The sequence below is a fragment of the Mytilus californianus genome, unplaced genomic scaffold (genome assembly GCF_021869535.1).
Source record: "Mytilus californianus isolate M0D057914Y unplaced genomic scaffold, xbMytCali1.0.p SCAF_4, whole genome shotgun sequence".
NCBI classification, from domain to species: Eukaryota; Metazoa; Mollusca; class Bivalvia; order Mytilida; family Mytilidae; genus Mytilus; species Mytilus californianus.
The window spans coordinates 63,329,452-63,351,661 of record NW_026262690.1 but is presented as its reverse complement, the minus strand read 5'-3'; the positions used below and the strand labels follow the sequence as shown (position 1 = coordinate 63,351,661).

The 22,210-nt window shown below is 33.4% G+C and overlaps 1 protein-coding gene across 2 annotated transcripts in view; it reads left to right on the top strand.

Moving 5' to 3' along the window:
- LOC127698598 (E3 ubiquitin-protein ligase UBR2-like) overlaps nucleotides 1-22,210 on the top strand; it is an 81,027-nt gene that overhangs the window by 55,177 nt on the left and 3,640 nt on the right. For both annotated transcript variants that reach the window (XM_052202126.1, XM_052202127.1), the window contains exons 30-46: nucleotides 138-235; nucleotides 661-908; nucleotides 1,224-1,376; nucleotides 1,542-1,682; nucleotides 6,482-6,649; nucleotides 8,400-8,500; nucleotides 10,032-10,143; nucleotides 12,976-13,036; nucleotides 13,382-13,469; nucleotides 15,730-15,882; nucleotides 17,075-17,305; nucleotides 17,652-17,727; nucleotides 18,193-18,326; nucleotides 18,937-19,045; nucleotides 19,504-19,641; nucleotides 20,655-20,825; nucleotides 21,148-21,249. In XM_052202126.1, the coding sequence (XP_052058086.1) occupies nucleotides 138-235; nucleotides 661-908; nucleotides 1,224-1,376; nucleotides 1,542-1,682; nucleotides 6,482-6,649; nucleotides 8,400-8,500; nucleotides 10,032-10,143; nucleotides 12,976-13,036; nucleotides 13,382-13,469; nucleotides 15,730-15,882; nucleotides 17,075-17,305; nucleotides 17,652-17,727; nucleotides 18,193-18,326; nucleotides 18,937-19,045; nucleotides 19,504-19,641; nucleotides 20,655-20,825; nucleotides 21,148-21,249 (2,284 nt within the window). The remainder of the gene's footprint in view (nucleotides 1-137; nucleotides 236-660; nucleotides 909-1,223; nucleotides 1,377-1,541; nucleotides 1,683-6,481; nucleotides 6,650-8,399; nucleotides 8,501-10,031; nucleotides 10,144-12,975; nucleotides 13,037-13,381; nucleotides 13,470-15,729; nucleotides 15,883-17,074; nucleotides 17,306-17,651; nucleotides 17,728-18,192; nucleotides 18,327-18,936; nucleotides 19,046-19,503; nucleotides 19,642-20,654; nucleotides 20,826-21,147; nucleotides 21,250-22,210) is intronic.

Sequence of the window (22,210 nt, the reverse complement as noted above, 5' to 3'; positions counted from 1 at the left end):
ATTTTTTTTATTTTTTTTACAATGGATTTGGATTTTTTATTCCCCTTTTAATTGATGCAGTGAATTGAGATTTTGTTACTTGTTTTTCAAATGAATTTGGGTTTACTTCTAATATTATTATGTTTATCACTTTACAGAAGACAGAAATATTTTGACGTTGTTAGAATCCCTTGTTGCTGATCATCGTAATATATCCCATGATTCAACTGACAATTTATTGACGTGGGTTGTTAAGGTAAGTTTGATATTGAGAATTTATTTGTTAAGAGTAGTTTGTAACATAATTAGCTTCCAAGTATCACTGAGACTAAACAATTTAGTCATTTTAAAAATCTAGTACATGTAATGTCAAATTGAGCAATGCTAGAATACCCCCACAGTTTTACTTCTGAGGAGAAAAGCTTTGACATCTTCAAAAAGCCTTTCCCAAATTATATTTGTATACTGACGCAGTGTCCATACATAAAATGTTTGGAAATTAATCTACGCTTTGGAAAGAAAAAGAAAATATTCGTTCCCTTTTAAGATTTAAAATTTGCTTGAGTAAATTGGAAGCCTTGAATGAGAAATAATTTTCATAAAAACAAAATTACTTCACAAAAAGTTCTTGGTAAATATCTTTAATTGTTTAAAATCTTTATGTAATGATTTATTTTACAGCAATTCATGGAGATAAGACAGATGACTAATTCTAATGTGACTGCTAGTGCGTTGGATCAATTGTCAGCCAGTACGAGACAAGAAATAGAATTAGCTAAAAGACAAAAGGCAGAGATAGCTGCTAAAAGAAGAGAAAAAATAATGGCAAAGATCTCAAAAATGCAGAAAAATTTTATCCAAGATAATGCAGATCTGTTTGATAGTACAGATGCTGAATTGACAAAAACTCCATCTGATATGGATGTTAGGTAACAATACCATTTTTTTAATTTCAGATTAAATTTTGATTTCATTATGATGATATTGTCTGCATAAAAGTTTTACCTAGTACAGTAGATGGAAAATTAATTTTGAGCGTTGTAGTAAGTTAATTTTATTTAGAGTGTTAACAAAAAATATGAGCGTAAGAAAGCTCCTATAACCAACTATGAAGTGGGGAAAGGGATTTTGGGATCAACATGTCAGTTAACCTATGTTTTTTTTTGAAAGTATCTTCTTAGAGATTTTCTCAAAAATGAATGGTTTTAACTTTTTAATTATATGTTTTGACTTTTATGTTTCAGTATATCTGACAGCAGGTTTCCTGTAGCCCTTGGTAGAAATCAGACATCAGTAGGATATGTGGGTTGTCAACATGCCACATGTATCCTTTGCCAAGAAGAACAAGATGTTCGACACAATTCCAGGGCTATGGTTTTAGCTGCTTACATTCAGAGGTATGCTGGAATTGTCAAACTACAATTTCGTTCAGGTTTCGAGTAATATGCAATTTAAAGATTTTAATTGGACAATTTATAAGGTAGTTTTTGTTCAGAAATTTTCTTTATTTTTCACTTTGTTCATTATGCAGTTGCAATGATGACATATGTTTTCTGTTTCAGGTCTACAGTGCTATCACAAAATCGTAGCAAAGTAGTGTTAAATGGAGATAAATATGACCCAACATTTATGTCAGCTGACCTAAACACTGATGTACATACTAGTTCGTGTGGTCATGTAATGCATGCTGACTGCTGGCAAAGGTAAAAACTGTATTAGGTGATATCAGTGTTCACCACACCAGATCCAAGTATACATGACTTTTGCCCTATGATTCCTGATTTAGCATTATAAAACTCTTCAAAGAGAAGTTAGTGTCTCCCTAGATTTTCTGTTAAGTTGTTTCCTTGTGAAAAATAGTCAAATTAATCAAGACCTCTTAATTCTCATTGAAGTCTCCCTGCTGGGTCTTCACTCTCCCTGTTTGGGGCCAAAGGAAGTTGACATGTTACATGTAATATGTTTGTTCATCAGTTAACAGCAATTAGTTGATGAATGCTTTGTAAATGTGATCTTATTTTTTAGATGGATAACTTTTGATTACCAAAAAAAATTCTGAAGAATTTAGTAAAAAATTTTAACAGAGATTATGCATTTAGATTTTACTGCAGTGTTTGTTTAACAAAGGTGGCAACATGAATGATTTCCTATTAGCAAAGTTTCCTTATTGCAGAAAATTAAGGATTAATTTATGCCTTTATGATACCATTTGCCAGTGGAATTGGATAGTGTTTGTCACAGCATCATTGATGTTTATTAATTGGAAACATGAAAAAAATAAGAGGCCCAACCTTTTCCATCAGAAATTACTGATGCTGCTCCTGCTTACATTTTATATTGGGCAGACACATTTTGTTTTTTGTCTCGCCTTGACAGAGTCAAAAAGTGAAACATAGGTATGCTGTTTCCAGCCGTGGGGACGTCAACAATGTATTAGTTTGTGATTAGGTCGAATTTATGGTGAACCACTAGTGGTAGGTCAATGATATTTGGTATGCAGTTGTATTAGCATTGGCACATCTCATTACAATGGAAATTATTTGGCCCCGCCCCCTCAGTCATAGTCTATTGACTTTGAAACTTCACTTAGTTTAAATGTATTAGTTTGTGATTAGGTCAGTTTATGGGGAACCACCAGTGGAAGTTCAATAATATTTGGTATGCAGTTGTATAAACTTTGGCATATCTCATTTCCATTTTGAATATTTGGCTCCTCCCCCTCAGTCATGGTCTATTGACTTTGAAACTTTTGCTTAGTTTACATGTATTAGTTTGTGATTAGATCAGTTTAAGATGAACCACTAATGTTAAGTCAATGATATTTGGTATGCAAATGTATTGGCATTTACAAGGTTCGTTTCCATGGAGATTATATAACCCCAACCCCTCATTATGGTACATTGACTTTGAAACTTTTACATAGTTTACAAGTTAATGTTTGTGGTAAGGTTTGTTTAAAGGGAACGACTTATGAAAAGTCGTGTTAAAGTATTGCTATTTTAATTTCAACATTTGCAATATCAAAATAACAAATAGGTGAAACATATCTCTATGTTAACAGTTTATATTTATAAATACCACATTGAATCTAAACATTATGATGTTAAAGCATTTGTTTGTTAAGATTTGCTTTCTGCATTTTTATGTTTCATGCATCAATGTCATTTGCACCCATTCCCTCTATATTCCATCAAATAAATGACAACAAGGCTTTCTGACAGAATTGCAAAAAAAACCACTCACATTTTCATTTTGGATTCTTTCCAGTTTTCAGCTTTAGGATAGATTACTTTGATTTTTATACGACCGCAAAAAAATTTTTGTGGTTGTATATTGGTATGACGTTGGCGTCGTCGTTGTCGTCGTAGTCCGAAGACACATTAGTTTTCGCACTCTAACTTTAGTTTAAGTGAATGGATCTCAATGAAATTTAATCATAAGGTTCAATATAACAAAAGGAAGGTGGGGATTGATTTTGGGGGTTATGGTACCAACTGTTAAGGAATTAGGGGCCAAAAAGGGGCCAAAAATAAGCATTTTTGTAACTTCCAGACATAACTTGTGTGTAAGTGTATGGATCTCTCTGACATTGTACCACAAGGTTCCATATCTCAAAGGGAATGCTGGGATTGATTTTGGGGGTAATTGCCTCCAAATTTTAGGAATTAGGGGCCAAAAAGGGGCAAAAAACAAGCATTTTTCTAGTTTCATGACAATAACTTGTGTGTACAAGTCTATGGATCTCTCTGAAATTGTATCACAAGGTTCCATATCACAAAGGGAATGCTGGGATTGATTTTGGGGGTAATTGCCTCCAAATTTTAGGAATTAGGGGCAAAAAACAAGCATTTTTCTAGTTTCATGACAATAACTTGTGTTCAAGTGTATGGATCTTTATGAAATTGTACTACAAGGTTCCATATCACAAAGGGAAAGCTGGAATTGAGTTTGGGGGTAATTGCCCAAAAAGTTTAGGAATAAGGGGCCAAAAAGGGGCAAAAAATAAGCATTTTTCTAGTTTGCAGACAATAACTTGTGTTCAAGTGTATGGATCTTTATGAAATTGTACTACAAGATTCCATATCACAAAGGGAAAGCTGGGTTTGAGTTTGGGGGTAATTGCCCTAAACGTTTAGGAATTTGGGGCAAAAAAGGGGCCAAAAAACAAGCATTTTTCTAGTTTCCAGACAACTTGTGTTCAAGTGTATGGATCTCTCTGTAATTGTACTACAAGGTACCATACCACAAAGGGAAGGCTGGGATTGAGTTTGGGGGTGATGAATCATAAGGGGGTTCAAAACAAATTTTTTTTTTCCTTTTTAGTTCACCTGGCCCGAAGGGCCAAGTGAGCTTTTCTCATCACTTGGCGTCCGTCGTCCGTCGTCCGGCGTCGTCGTCCGTCGTCGGCGTTAACTTTTTACATTTTGAACTTCTTCTAGAGAACCACTGAATGGAATGAAACCAAACATGGCATGAATGTTCCTTATGAGGTGCTGACCAAGTGTTGTTACTTTGTAGCCGATCCATCATCCAAGATGGCCGCCAGCGGGGGACTTAGTTTAACATAGGACCCTATGGGAAATGCATACAAATGACTTCTTTTAGAGAACCACTGAATGGAATGAAACCAAACATGGCATGAATGTTGCTTATGAGGTGCTGACCAAGTGTTGTTACTTTGTAGCCGATCCATCATCCAAGATGGCCGCCAGCGGGGGACTTAGTTTAACATAGGACCCTATTGGAAATGCATACAAATGACTTCTTTTAGAGAACCACTGAATGGAATAAAACCAAACATGGCATGAATGCTCCTTATGAGGTGCTGACCAAGTGTTGTTACTTTGTAGCCGATCCATCATCAAAGATGGCCGCCAGCGGGGGACATAGTTTAACATAGGACCCTATGGGAAATACATAAAAATGTCTTCTTTTAGAGAACCACTGAATGGAATGGAACCAAACATGGCATGAATGTTCCTTATGAGATGCTGACCAAGTGTTGTTACTTTGCAGTCGGTCCATCATCCAAGATGGCCGCCAGCGGGGGACTTAGTTTAACATAGGACCCTAAGGGAAATACATACAAATGTCTTCTTTTAGAGAACCACTGAATGGAATGAAACAAACATGGCATGAATGTTCCTTATGAGGTGCTGACCAAGTGTTGTTACTTTGTAGCCGATCCATCATCCAAGATGGCCGCCAGCGGGGGACTTAGTTTAACATAGGACCCTATGGGAAATACATACAAATGTCTTCTTTTAGAGAACCACTGAATGGAATGAAACCAAACATGGCATGAATGTTCCTTATGAGGTGCTGACCAAGTGTTGTTACATTGCAGTCGGTCCATCATCCAAGATGGCCGACAGCAGGGGACTTAGTTTAACAAAGGACCTATGGGAAATACATACAAATGTCTTCTTTTAGTGAACCACTGAATGGAATAAAACCAAACATGGCATGAATCTTCCTTATGAGATGCTGACCAAGTGTTGTTACTTTGTAGCCGATCCATCATCCAAGATGGCCGCCAGCGGGGAACTTAGTTTTACATAGGACCCTTTGGGAAATACATAAAAATGTCTTCTTTTAGAGAACCAATAAATGGAATGGAACCAAACATGGCATGAATGTACCTTATGAGATGTTGACCAAGTGTTGTTACTTTGCAGCCGATCCATCATCCAAGATGGCCGACAGCGGGGGACTTAGTTTAACATAGGACCCTATGGGAAATACATACAATTGTCTTCTTTTAGAGAACCACTGAATGGAATGAAACCAAACATGGCATGAATGTTCCTTATGAGTTGCTGACCAAGTGTTGTTACTTTGCAGTCGATCCATCATCCAAGATGGCAGCTAGGGGGGGGGGGGGGGGGGGCTTAGTTTAACATAGGACCCTATGGGAAATACATACAAATGTCTTCTTTTAGAGTACCACTGAATGGAATGAAACCAAACATGGCATGAATGTTCCTTATGAAGTGCTGACCAAGTGTTGCTACTTTGTTGCCGATTTACTGTTCAAGATGGCCACCAGGATATTTTATTAAATAACGGGACCAATATTAATCAAAATTTGGCCTCAATCATTATTTGGGTATCTGTTATGATTTTTATCTATCTTTACATGATTTCTAAAACCAAAGTAGAGTCAGGTGAGCGACACAGGCTCTTGAGAGCCTCTAGTTTTCCTTTTTTTTTCTTTAAAATTTTCCATCACAAGTTGGTTATTTCTGATTTATATATAAAAGCAAATAATAATGATATGGTTTGAATAGGTAAATTAAAAAATTTAAAGTTCTTAGACCACATTCAATCTGTGTCAGAAACCTATGCTGTGTCAAATATTTAATCACAATCCAAATTCAGAGCTGTATCAAGATTGAATGTTATGTCCATACTTGCCCCCAACTGTTGGGGTTCGACCTCTGCGGTCGTATCAAGCTGCGCCCCCAGCGGAGCATTTATTGATAATTTCTTTCCTTTTTAGGTTTTTCGATGCATTACTGGCAAAGGAGAGACGAGGTAGACCATTTAGATTTAGACCTAGTCTGAGTTATAATGTAGATAACAGTGAGTTCCTGTGTCCACTGTGTGAATGTATAAGCAATACTGTGATACCTATTGTTCCTGTTCTTTCTAGTCTTTGTAAAGAAAGGTATGTCTATCATGTAAAAAGCTCTGGTTGTATAAACATCATACAAACAACTGAGTAGTATTTTAGCTCTTGCAATTTAGATAAATAGTTTTAAAGACCTCATAACTAAATTGTATGGTAAAGTATGGTAGGAATAGGTTCTGTTAATAAAAAAATAAGAAGATGTGACATTATGATTGCCAATGAGACAACTCTCCACAAAAGACCAAATGATGTAAAATCTTTATTTTTATGGGAATTTAATTACCACATGTTATCAGGCTTGAAACATATATATATGCAGTGCACCAGACTAAATTGCATCTTGCAAATTCGATTTTTGGTATGAAAGATGAAAGACACTTACAAGCATGTGCAGATTATATATATTTTATAAACCTTAAAAAAAATCTCTACTTCATTATAATTATACGACCGCAAAAACATTTTGTGGTCATATATTGGTATGACGTTGGCGTCGTCGTCGTCCGATGACACATTGGTTTTCGCACTCTAACTTTAGTTTAAGTGAATGGATCTCTATGAAATTTTACCATAAGGTTCAATACCACAAAAGGAAAGTTGGGATTGATTTTGGTGGTTATGGTACCAACAGTTAAGGAATTAGGGGCCAAAAATAAGCATTTTTGTAACTTCCAGACATAACTTGTGTGTTAGTGTATGGATCTCTCTGACATTGTACCACAAGGTTCCATATCACAAAGGGAATGCTGGGGTTGATTTTGGGGGTAATTGCCTCAAAATTTTAGGAATTAGGGGCCAAAAAAGGGGCAAAAAACAAGCATTTTTTAGTTTCATAATAATAACTTGTGTGTAAGTGTATGGATCTTTCTTACTACAAGGTTCCATATCACAAAGGGAAAGCTGGAATTGAGTTAGGGGGTAATTACCCAAAACGTTTTATAGGAATAAGGGGCCAAAAAGGGGCCAAAAATAAGCATTTTTCTAGTTTCCAGACAATAACTTGTGTTCAAGTGTATGGATCTCTCTCTGAAATTGTACTGCAAGGTACCATACCACAAAGGGAATGCTGGGAGTGATTTTGGGGGTAATTGCCTCAAAATTTTAGGAATTAGGGGCAAAAAACAAGCATTTTTCTAGTTTCAGGACAATAACTTGTGTGTAAGTGTATGGATCTTCATGAAATTGTACTACAAGGTTCCATATCACAGAGGGAAAGCTAGGTTTGAGTTTGGGGGTAATTGCCTTAAACGTTTAGGAATTTTAGGCCAAAAAAGGGGCCAAAAAACAAGCATTTTTCTAGTTTCCAGACAATAACTTGTGTTCAAGTGTATGGATCTCTCTGAAATTGTACTACAAGGTACCATACCACAAAGGGAATGCTGGGATTGAGTTTGGGGGTGATGAATCATAAGGGGGTTCAAAAAATTTGGAGGGGGGGGATATTTTTCCTTTTTTTTTTCTTTAAAATTTTCCATTTTAAATTGGTTATTTCTGATTTATATATATAAGCAAATAATAATGATATGGTTTGAATAGGTATATTAAAATTTTTTAAGTTCTTAGACCACATTCATTCTGTGTCAAAAACCTATGCTGTGTCAAATATTTAATCACAATCCAAATTCAGAGCTGTATCAAGCTTGAATGTTGTGTCCATACTTGCCCCAACTGTTCAGGGTTCAACCTCTGTGGTCGTATCAAGCTGCACCCAGCGGAGCAATTTATTTTTTTTATGTCTTGATGTTGTAGCCTATGAATAAACTATACAACTTTGTATTCGTTTCAGTGATCAAAAAAATATTTATATAAGTTTTAATGATTGGATTGATGGCCTGCAGAAAACTGTTCAGCATAGTATAGAGAAAGCTAAAGAAAATGAAGATCAAGGTAAATATGACCGAATTAATGGCTTTACACAAAACTTTATTGAAAAGTATACAGAAAGCTTGAGAAAATGTATAGAAAAATGGGGATCAAATTAAAAGGAATGGTTGTACTGATAGTCCACAGAAAACTATCCAGAATGATGTAGCATCGAAGATAAGGGTTTATTTATTGATTAATTCATCTGCAGTATACTGCAGAACAGAGGTGAGAAAACATATGAGAATGCACATTATGGTAAATAACCTCTAAAAGATGATTACATAAACTGGTATGTAACTACTTGCCAGTATTAGATACATGTAATATTTTAATGATGCGTATTAAGGTTATCTGAGAAAACATCTCAAAGAACTGTTTCAGGTCTTACTTGATTTATTCCAGTGTTGTATTTTGCCATCTTTAGCCTTATTAATCTAGATACATGTATATGAAATTCTTTAGATATGTATTACATAATTATTCAGCTACAATGATTTTGGAAAATGTTAACTTTATAAACAAAAAAGGGAATATGTGGTTGATTATGAGAAAAAAATACCAAATTTTCCTTTACAGTCGAACCTTGTTGTTTCGAACTCGGTTGTGTCGAAAACTCGGATGAGTCGAAGTAATTTCTTGGTCCCGGTAAAATTCCCGTTTGATCAATGCATAATTACCTCTGATGAGTCAAACTCGGTTGATTCGAATACTCGTTTAAGTCGAGTAAATTTTATAGTCCCGTCGATGTAAAATTCATGTAAATTGACCACGATGACTCGAAGTTCGAAAGTAAGAATTTTCAAAAGATGCAGACCTAATGATAACAATTCAAATCGGATGTATTTCTTATGTAACCAAATCATTTTCCAAAGAGATTAAAGCTGAGTAAACATACTTGTTTGTATAACAGTTAAAATGAAATGTTTATGATGACCGGTAATTAACACCTTTGGTTGATCGTTCAAGCGGAATGTTAGAGTGTTGAACATTTTTCACATCAGATAAAAACAAAACGAATTTAAATGACCCAAGCCGAGATTAAATGAATCGTTAGATTTAAAACTCATTAATTATAATAAATAAAAGAATTAGGACAATTATGATAAATTCATGATAATTTAATGTAAAGCAGACGACCTCTGGCTCATCAGAGACCGTTCATAACTTAATTCGTTCTGCGAGTGATTTCATAATTTATAGTGACTGACCTTTGTAAATATTTGTGTAGACTATTGATTTTATTTGTGCATGATTTGTATCTGTACTTGTGTGTTTAATTATTATGAAGGACCAAAAATGGAGATTGAATACACAATCATAAAGTGTCATATCGAAAAAAAGGCACAGTGTTCATTGTATCTAGTTTACACAAATCATATCGTATTTCATGCTTTCCAAACTTATGAAGACACACTCGACCTCGGATGAGTCTAACCTCGGATGTGTCGAATACTTTGGTCCGGTCCCTTCGACTTTGACACAACCAGGTTTGACTGTATATCCATACACAAATGATATTAGATGAAAGAGAGTTTCTTTTTTTATATTTTAGAAGATTCCTTGTTATTCAAACCATGTCCATTACCAGTGGTAACAAGGATGCTGGCTGAGAGTGTAGCAAGAAATTTCCAGTTGTTGTGGGACTATGTCTCTGAGGATGGCAGGTATGAATGTTACTTAAACAACATTTACAAACATTGTGGATATATATTAAACTGGAAGCTGTTATATGTAATTGGAAAAAGGTTGTTTCATGTTCCTTTTTATACGACCGCAAAAAAAATTTTGTGGTCGTATATTGGTATGACGTTGGCGTCGTCAGCGTCGTCGTCCGAAGACACATTAGTTTTCGCACTCTAACTTTAGTTTAAGTGAATGGATCTCAATGAAATTTTACCATAAGGTTCAATACCACAAAAGGAAGGTGGGGATTGATTTTGGGCGTTATGGTACCAACAGTTAAGGGATTAGGGGCCAAAAAGGGGCCAAAAATAAGCATTTATGTAACTTCCAGACATTACTTGTGTGTAAGTGTATGGATCTCTCTGACATTGTACCATAAGGTTCTGTATCACAAAGGGAATGCTGGGATTGATTTTGGGGGTAATTGCCTCCACATTTAAGGAATTAGGGGCCAAAAAGGGGCCAAAAACAAGCATTTTTCTTGTTTCATGACAATAACTTGTGTGTAAGTGTATGGATCTCTCTGAAATTGTATCACAAGGTTCCATATCACAAAGGGAATGCTGGGATTGAGTTTGGGGGATGTGCCTCCAAATTTTAGGAATTAGGGGCCAAAAAGGGGCAAAAAACAAGCATTTTTCTAGTTTCATGACAATAACTTGTGTGTAAGTGTATGGATCTTTAAGAAATTGTACTACAAGGTTCCATATCACAAAGGGAAAGCTGGAATTGAGTTTGGGGGTAATGCCCAAAAAGTTTAGGAATAAGGGGCCAAAAAGGGGCCAAAAATAAGCATTTTTCTAGTTTGCAGACAATAACTTGTGTTCAAGTGTATGGATCTCTCTGAAATTGTACTGCAAGGTACCATACCACAAAGGGAAGGCTGGGATTGATTTTGGGGGTAATTCCCTCAAAATTTTTAGTAATTAGGGGCCATAAAAGGGCAAAAACACAAACATTTTTCTAGTTTCTTAGACCACATTCATTCTGTGTCAGAAACCTATGTTGTGTCAAATATTTAATCACAATCCAAATTCAGAGCTGTATCAAGCTTGAATGTTGTGTCCATACTTGCCCCAACTGTTCAGGGTTCGACCTCTGCGGTCGTATCAAGCTGCGCCCCAGCGGAGCATTTTATTTATTCTTTATTGGAAAACAACTTTCACAAGTGGACAATTCTGAATGTCCATTCAAAATGATAGCTGTAATTTTTATACCCCTGCCACGGCGGATTGGGCATTAAGTGTTACCCTTGTCCGTCTATAGGCCTGTACATATGTCCCGAAATGATTTCCATTTTTATGCCCCCGCCTTAACGGAGGGGCATTAAGTTTTACCCTTGTCTGTCTGTACGTACGTCCCAAAATTGGTTTCCGTTCTCTAACTTTAGTTTGCCTCAACCAAATGTTATGAAATTTATACACAATGCTTATTACCACAAAACACAGATCAAGTTTGAATTTTTCTTTCTAGAGTTAAGCCCCTTTACAAATAGAAAAATTGCTGAAATTTTCATTTATGTTCTTTACCTTTAGTTTGCCTCAACCAAATGTTATGAAACATATACACAATGCTTTTTACCACAAAACACAGATTAAGTTTGAATTTTGGTGGCGTCACTTTTACGGTTCTAGAGTTATGCCCCTTTACAAATGGAAAAATTGCTGAAATATTGGTTTCTGTTCTCTAACTTTAGTTTGCATCAATCAAATGTTTATGAAACTTATGCACAATGCTAATTACCACAAAACACAGATCAAGTTTGAATTTTGGTGGCGTCACTTTACCATTCTAGAGTTATGCCCCTTTACAAATGGAAAAATTGTTGAAATTTTCGTTTCGTTCTCTAACTTAAGTTTGCCCTAACTAAATGTTATGAAACTTCTAAACAATGTTTATTACCACAAAACTCAAATCAAGTACGAATTTGGATAGTGTTACTTTTACAGTTCTTGAGTTATGTCCCTTTATAACGTTATATGCAAGCGGGGGCATCATCTGTGTCCCATGGACACATTCCCCATTTATTTAACTTCAGTTTGCCTCAACCAAATGTTATGAAACTTATACACAATGTTTATTACCACAAAACACAGATCCAAGTATGAACTTGGGTGTTTTCTCTTTTACCGTTCTAGAGTTATGCCCCTTTAGAAATGGAAAAATTCAGCATTATTGCTGAATTTTTTGTTTCCCTTCTGTAACTTAAGTTTGCCTCAACCAAATGTTATGAAACTTATACACAATGCTTATTACCACAAAACTGGGATCAAGTTTGAATTGGATGATGTGACTTTTACCTTTCTTGAGTTATGTCCCTTTATAACATTTGCAAGCGGGGGCATCATCTGTCCCATGGACACATTCTCTATTTATTTTTTTATCCAACTGGAAAAAACATGGCTTTAGTTTAAGTAAGTGGTAGCAACCAGGATTTGATAACTATCAGACATCAACATTATGAGATATTTTATTACAGCGACAACTAATGGAGTGACAATGAATTTTCAATCTAATGCAGATAACTTCCAGTAATCACCTGGTTGATGACATTTGGGGTTGCCATGAGGGTAACAATACTATTGTCACCCTAGGGAGGGGAATTTGTGTGGATAACAAAGGAAACTTTACAATTATCAACGTAATGTGATTGTAATTTGAACCACTCATAAACTTTTCATAATAATAAGGTTTGATAAAAGTCAGTAAACAACACCACCAACTTTTGTTGTTGATTACTGGTACTGTATATTTTTCACTATATAACACTGCTGTCTATTTTTCTATAAATTACACTACTGTATATTTTTCAGTGAACAGTTCTCTGACAGCATGAAGGACATGATCAAGAAGTTTGCCTCAGATTCTTATTCTGTGAGTAGTGATTGTATTCTTACATTTTGATTTGGTACAATTATGTGTCTTCATTATTAGCTCTTTTACATTTTCATGAAAATTATAATCGATAAGATGTTGTTAGCAAATCATAAAGTAATGTTGGTTTTCTATTTGTTTCTGGTCCTTTGTAGTTGCATGTAACCTTTATTTAGGTGCATTTTGTCTTTTATTAAGATTGTTTTTATAATTTTATACATACATATATGTTTTTTAAGTGTGGAAATCTGAAAGTCATCAAATATGACTTTAATACAGTTGAGATTTGTTATTTATTAGTTGGAAGAATGTTTAATACAATAAATATTTAAAAATATATTACAGTTTGGATTAGGAGTGGAACCAGATGAAACAAACCCTAGAGTTCCAATTATGGCTTGGAATACTTGTGCCTTTACCATACAGTCCATAGGTTAGTTCTTTGTCTTTGTCTTTGTGTTTTTTTGTAATTTGTTTTTTCTTTAACAGTAAAATACTCTGAACTTTTAGGGCAGAACTGTTTGGGCCTATTGGCTAAGCAGGAAAAGAGAGTTACTATTATATGTAGTCAACTACTCCCAGAGCCTTCAAACAATTTTAATTTTGTTTGAATACATTGAAGATATGTGCCTTTTTTTTGTCATATTTCTTTACTAGCATTCAAATATATATACTCTTTAAAGCATATCAAATATTTTTTGTCATTAATGTGTTTATTGGCATTGACCATACATATTGCAACTCTTTTTTGTCCCTAATGCGTGTGTAGGCGGACGTAGAAATTCTGGTAGTCTGTCCATGCTTCTGTTCAGTCCGGTCTTGTAAGCACTCTAACCTATACAATTCTTCCCAGATTTTTATAAAACTTATATTTTAGGTTTATGTCAGCATTGTCTTGGACAAGTTCAAAAATCAGTGGCGATCAACATTTTTATACGCCCGTCAAAATTTTGACGGGACGTATTATGGTATACAAATGTCGTCTGTCCGTTTGTCTGTCCAGCGTAAACATGTCGCACCGTAACTTGAGAATGACTTATCCAAATTTCATGAAACTTAAGATAGTTGTTTCTTATGATGGTCAAAAGATCTGTATACCTTTTGGTGAAAATAAGATTAAAACTTTTTGAGTTACGGGACTTAGTAACTAAAACAGGTGTGTGTTTTTTTTCACATGTCGCGCCGTATCTCAAAAACAATTTATGATTATTGCCTAAAACTTTACACACTTCTTAGTTATTTTAATCTTAAGATCTGTATACTTTTTAGTGATGATGAAAAATTTTATTTTTGAGTATTTTGTAAAAAAAGGGGGAGGGGTTTTTCACATGTCGCGCCGTATCTCAAAAACGATTTATGATTATTGCTTAAAATTTTACACACTTCTTAGTTATATTAATCTAAAGATCTGTATACTTTTTGGTTTTGATTCAAAATTTTATTTTAGAGATATTGAGTTTTTTTGTAAAAAAAAGGGGGGTATTCGCATGTCGCGCCATATGTCAGAAACTATTTATGATTATTGCATAAAAATTCACACACAGGACGACAAGCGTATCATGCGCTCATGGCGCAGCTGTTTATTTTAAAGAGTTATGGCCCATGGAAATATTAATTATATGGAAAATTGCATTGTTAGCGCCCTCATGTGTTCAATTCTTGCCAGATTTTTATGAAACTTATATCATAGGTTTATATCAGAAATGTCTCAGACAAATTTGAAAATCAGTGCCGATCATATATTTTTAAAAGAGGGCCCCTTGGAAATATTAGTTATATGGAAAGGAGTAGGCTCGGTAAGACCCCCTTTTTGGCCCTAAAATATAGCATTTTTACCAATATGTTAAAATGTAAACTTTTAGCTATTTATTGTAATGTAGAATAATTCTGTTTCATGTATATGTGCTGGTTTTGACAATACAATGCACATGCACTAGGTAATAGCATCATAAATTCGTGCAATATTACTGAAATCTTCACAATTTTAGCATTTATGCTAATTTTAAGATGGTTTTTGTCTAAAATGGAAGTGGCCCCATTTGTGTTCAGTCTTAGTATTTAAATATATGTTGTATTTGATGATAATACATAACATATATAAAGGTTGAGACTGAAAACGAATGCTGCCACTTTCATTTTAGACAAAAACCATCTGAAAAATGACGTTTTATGGCATATTTGATAGATTTTGCATATTTAAGCGTGAATTTGAGCTTCTCTAATGACCAAATCAGTTCAAATCTTTTACATAAACTAATTGAATCGACTGAAGTAGACACTTAAGTCTTTAAAAAATGTCAAGAATCTTTCATTAGATGTACTTCGAATATTAGGCCAAAACTAGCCCTTACTGTACCATCTCCTTTGCATTGTAAGTCCTCTCACATGTACAACTTTTGCCAGATTTTTATTATTAAATTTATATCAGCTTTATCTTGGACAAATCAGTGCCGATCAAATAACTTTAAAAGAGTTATGCCCTTGTAGATATTAATTATATCAGAAATTGCATTGTATTTGCTCTCAAGCCTTCATTTCTTTAAGATATTTATTGTTTTTTAGGTATTGCCCTTGAACATATAAAATATGTACAACAGGGGGACATTAGAACTCTGTTCTTTTATTAATAGTTGATATAAAGGATTAATACTAAAATCGATCTCTATGTTTAACTCAATTAACTTTGATTTCAGAACAAATGTTGAGACATGAACAGAAACCATTGTTTGGATCATTGTCCTCACGACAGTCAGATTGTATGGGTTCATTAGTACGTTTTGCTGCTGTATGTGGTCAAGTGATGAATTCAGACTTGGTCAAACAGCATTGTCTCAAAGTACTGTCATGTAAGTTTAAGATTATTTTTTTTCATGATCTTTTATGGTTTGTTTATTCTGAAAATACTTCAAATTATAAAAAAAAGATGGGTTTTTGTTTGCAAAATGTAAGCAAATGATAGATAAAAAAGTATGATATGATATATTTATATATATGAGATAGGAAGAACAAAATGGAGGTATTTACCAGTGATACATGCTCAGAAAATTTCATTAAAAATCATTGTTAATTATTGTTAATTTTTATAGTCTATCTAATTAACTAGCATACCATTGTACCAAAGTTGACGTTAGAAAGCAATGAAAAAGACATTTGAAATTCATTATCTGATGAAAGACTAGTATAACTAGATTGCAAACTTAGCCATGCATTACTATGGTAGAATTGTTTTCTATTGCTTGTGATTTAATGGAGACACATGAAATTGACTTTTATTAGAACATCTGTTAATCAGGTTTCAATCTACACAAATTTGACATTCAGGAAATTGGTAATCAGTTAAAGGAGGAAGGAGATCAATGAGATATAGATTGATTTTGATTACCACTAAAGTAAACATAATATTTAAATTTAGATAACCTCCACCTATCAAGTTTTAACAGAAATTGCCATTGACGTTTAATACATGAAGATGAATTTTGAAATGTAATAAAACATCACATGTCTGAAGGTAAAGGAGGGGGTATAAAAAAAGCCATTATTTCCCTCCTGAAATTGTAAAAAATAGTAAACGTACTCAAGCCTTTCAAAATTATTTAGATTTTATTGAACCAGTTGCTTCAATCAGGAAAATTTGATACAGAAAGGTCACTAATAATGTCACTATGACATGAAAATGTTACATGATTGACATAAAATGGCCATTTATTGCATAGATTTTGGTCAAAATATATATGAGCATGAGCTTAACCGAAAAAGATATGTTACACACATTTGTTAAATACATTTGTTGCAAAATATCTTTTTTCATAAAGCTCTTGATCATTGAAGACCTAATGCCAATATGTGAGACAAAGTTCAAAAATATAAATACTGTTGTCAGACAGACTGATGTCTTATGAACATCTAAAGGATGTTATTTGTTAGATTTGTAGTACATTTTGATTTTCACAAAAAGGCAAAACAGTGGCCTTATCACACATTCTTCTTTCATTTAAAAAGGAATATTATTTGTTACCAGTACTTTCTTTCTTCTTTCAGTTTTGATAATGGATTCTACACAAGCCAATGAAAACATGTGCATACTTGATGTTGACTTATTTCATTATCTGACTTTGCTGACAATGACCCTTCCTTCACTACATGTTGAAGGTCAAAGGTCACCTTTGTCAATCATTCCCACTGGAGGAATTAACAATCATCATGCTTTAGAGCTTGTGTTTACAGCTCATTTGGTGCAGATAATGCTTGTCTGTGATATTTCTTCTCAAAGTAAGTTGATTTTACTGTAAGGATTACTAACATAATATATTTTTCACTTTCTAATATTTCTTCCCTTATTGACTAGTTCCATGGTAGTTGATACTTACCAAACGTACTGCTTCTATCAAAGAAATTTGCAGAATAAACACTAAGGGTAACAAATTTTCTAAAAACTTGCTAATTACTTTCTTTACTTATATCAACCTGAAAATCAAGGTCATCATTCTGGTTACTGGGGATTAGTCATGTTACAAATTATATTATTTAAATATTTTAGATAAATAATAAATCAGATTTTAAATTGCTAAATTGTGCATTATCAGGACCAAAGTATTCTATTTCTTTTGTTTTATAGGTGCAATGGAAGTTGAAACAGATTCTGATGATCAGAAAATGCTGGAAATATACACCAATGTTAGGCAGTTGGCTGGGTAGGAATAATTCTGTTATATAACATATACAGGTTTTTTTTTTATAAGAGAGGAAATTTTAATCAATCTATTACCTTTCTCATCAGAAACTGAAACGGAAATACTTTAGATTTTGAATTTGTAAATGTTTCCATTTATATAATCTTTCAACAATGTTTTTGCTGATTGTTTTTTTTTTTTGACTCATTATAATATATAATATTTTTGAATAATCCAGGTTTTGATTGGGTTTTTTTTTGACACATTGTAATATATAATATTTTTGAATAATCCAGGTTTTGATAGAAATTTTGTATAACATTCATTGCAATAGTACTGTCTAGCTTGAACTTTTCACCATTTGAAAAATAACGAGAAATTGAATTTCAAGAAATGATGTTTACTTGTTTTTCATATATAATTGTTTATGGGGAAAAAAGTAATGGATATATGTACAATAATCTGATTAATGCTTCCTTTTGACAGTATACAAAAGCAGACTAGTCCCCAGCCATGGCAGGTAACTCAGATGGTCAAAGAGGCTTGTCTACCATTCCTGAGATGTGCTGCTATTCTCTATCATCACATTACCAATATACCTGTGCCAAATATACTTCAGGGTACTTATCATTTATCGATATAATGTTTTCACATTCTTATTATATTATGAGTACATATTATTTTATGCCATCTTCAGTATGATAAGTTCATTGTCATACCTGTTAACTAACATAATATTAACATTAACATACTTTCAATTCAAATATGGCAATTAGCCTACTCACTTGAGATTTTTCCACCATCAGCTGTGTCATTTAAAAAGTAGCAAAGGATTTGAATATGGGTGGATTCTTTGCTAAAATATCACATTGCTTAATGTCCATAGATTTCAACAAAGTATCCACCATCACTGATACTGAATAAAACAGGATTGCATACCTGCCAACTTACATGATTGAGTTGTGACCTTCAAAACTTTTATCTCTTGTTTTGAAAGTATGATATATGACATGAAAGATTGTCCTATAACACAATTTTGTCTGAATGCCGATTTTGAATTGTTCCCAAGAAAGAAAAAATAAAATAGTATTTAGAAGAAATAGAATTGTTTGCAAAAAACGTGAAAGTAAGTATCAAAATTGCATTTTTTTGTCAGGTGAGCAATTCGGACTCTTAGCAGCATCTAGTTTCTTTTGTATATTCAACTTAGTATTTTTTTTCTATTTTCAGAAGCATCCTGTGATCAGTTTGAGCCCATTTGTAGATATTTAGCTATTTCCTCACCTCTCTCCAGCTTGTTTGAAACACAAGGGGACATAATTCAGACTCTAGTCATGAGGTAATTTTATAAACATGCCTTTTGATTAAGTAAGAATATGTAATGGCCGTTGAAGCATTATACATAAAAAAAAGACTATTATGACAGTAGGTTATTTTATCCTAACACTGCAATATTGCAGAAGAAAGTACACAGTTGTGAAAAGAAATGAAGGAAAAGTTATGATAATTTTTTTTCTGCAACTGATAAGTTTCTTGATATATGGCGCCAAGCTTCGTGAGGTTATGCCATACTGTGTGACACGTTTTCAGTTCCTGTGATATTCTACTTCCTGTTTGGCAAAAACAAGTTCTGTCATGCAAATATATAAGAAAAAAAAATCATATTTTTCTCAGCCACTACAAGTCATAGCTTCTTGATATACGGCACCAATTTCAAAATAAAGTCAAAAACATTGAGCAGGGATATAATTAGTGAGCAATAGTTCAAAGTATATATTGTTTTTCATTATGTTTCAGATGGTGCAGTAACAGTTTGTTAAAGGACAGGTTCTCTGCCAGTAGTGATAAGATAATTACATATCCTTTACCTATCAATAGACTTGTTCCCTTACCTGATGATTACAGTGAACTTATAAACAGAGATTCTACATTTACGTGAGTAGTTGTGTTACCTTTGCATTGTAGTTTATAGTTATATATAGATTCTACCACTGCATCGAGTGTGATACGATATTTATCCACTCAAGACAGTTAAATTTTCAAATTTAAAACGCAAGGCTCGCCGAGCGTTTTAAATATTTAAAATTTAACTGTCGAGAGTAGATAAATATCGTATTACACGAGATTTGTCGGTGGAATCTGTTTCTCTAATGATTTTCAAAAAAATACGCAGGCAAATTTATTCCTTTCTTTTCGAATGATCTGCAAAAAGATGTGCTCTTTCTATGTGACGTCATCAGTTATGGTTGCCTTTTTTCATGCCGTCACAATAGGAAATTCAGAGGAAAGCAAGAAAATTCGACGTCATAATCGTATTTTAACCAATGAAGAACTGAGATCAAACGAACCACACGTTGATTAAATTTTTTTTATACAATGGGCACAGAAAGGGATAAATTGACGAAGAATTAGAGAAATATTTTTAACTGGATAGGTAAAACTTTAACTTTACTGTATTCATCATGTACAATGAATGAAGATTCCAATCTTTGGATTTTTTTCAGATTTGTTAATTAGTACATTGATACGTACATTTGTACTTTTAGAATTAATAGTTGTTTAAAAAATGATAAGCAACTGCCAAATATAATAGCTGCTGAAAGAGTTAGTAGATAATAAAAAAAAAAATGTTGGCTCTTGAAATAGAACTGACAATAAAGTACTTTTATTTGTGAACATTGATTTTATAGAAAAGTGTTTGTTTATAAGACATTGCATATGTAGTTTTGGCTTCCTTGGTTACGAATAAATTGAATATGCCTTTTGTTGGGCATTAAGTTTCATCATGAAATCTTCTAAAATGAATAACCCCATGAATTTTAATACTCATATTTTGTATTTTATCGAACATTGTGAACTTTCTTAAAGAAAAACTATTGTACAGTATTAACATTTTGGAGTGTAAAAAACTTAAGTTTGTAAAATATTTTTACTTGTTCCTTTGATAGATGTCCCAAATCAAATGGAGATGACACAAGAGCCCCTACTATGTGTTTGGTATGTGGACAGATGCTGTGTTCTCAGAGTTATTGTTGTCAGACAGAACTTGATGGTGTTAAAGTTGGTGCTGCTACTGAACACTCTTACAAATGTGGTGCAGGAGTAGGAATATTTCTCAGGTATGTTGTCAGAGTTTACTACCATATACAAATTTTGAGATTGTCTGCAATTGCTGGAAATAAACGTATTCCTGTTATTGTCGTAAAAGAAAACATTTGATGTTTTGATCAAAACTGATCATTTTGCAACCTTCTTGAATTAACTGCCACAAAATTGAGGTTAGTTTGCCCGAAGGGAAATTTGATGATAGTTTATATTTTATATATATATTGTAAACAGTAACATGCAAACAGTTTTCTATTAATATGTTACATAGGTGTTTTTATTCTTATTTCAAACAGCATGTACTATTATAATCAAAATCTGTCTTTTAATTTGTAGGGTAAGAGAATGTCAGATTTTATTACTTACTGGTAAGACAAAGGGCTGCTTTGTTCCACCACCTTATCTTGACAGCTATGGAGAAACAGACCAAGGTCTCAGGTAGGACGCAAGAAATTATATCTTTAGCATATTATTTAGATGATAACAACTACTTTTAAAAGTCATTGAGAATATTTGAATTCAAAGGTTACCTTAGAATTGGTATAAATTTTGGTTAAATGAATTATGGAAATTTTGTTATTATTCAAAGTTCTTGCTGATCATACATTTTACCGGGGTTTACTTTTCTTTTCTTTTTCTGTTGGTGAATCCCACTTGATTGTTTTATGTATTCTGCCTAAAGACATTATTTACATGAATTACTGTTATTTGTTGGTTTATTAACTAGATGAAAATAAAAAATATTGGGTTTCCCTTTGTTAAAAACTAGCCGAAAGTAGCCAGTTTTTATACAGAAATGTTTGGAATGGACAGTGTTGTCTTGAAATGAATCCCTGGTAAAAGATTTTTACACTCTTAGCGTAAAACCTACAATTTTTCAGAGGAAACAACTGTTATGAATCATGACAAAATTTGCTGTTTTCAATTATAAAATTAAGATATCTATGACATTTTATATGGAAAGGAAATAACAGATGCTGTATAAAAGAATAAAATATTCAAGTAATAAATCTTTTATGAATGATTAATATGAATTATTTCATAACAGTTTTGTACAATCTATGATAGTCTTTATCAAATTCGTTCATGACTCTTCTAACCAGGGGAAATTTAGAGCTTGAAAAATTGTATACAACAGTTTCTATTGTTTAAGATCATTTGTTGGCCTGTAGATGTCTTTATATTGTTTTTTTTTTTTTTGTGTCATTGGGTTGCTTTCTCATTGTCATGCTCCTTATCTCCTTTTATTCATATACATGATATACACTATATCAGAGTATAAGTGCTACCAGTCCTTGTGAAAATCAATATGCACTGGCACTGCAAAGTCAGTTTTCTAGTATTAACCATTTTTCCCCCACTCCATGTTTTACATGTAATTAAAATATTTTCAGAAGTT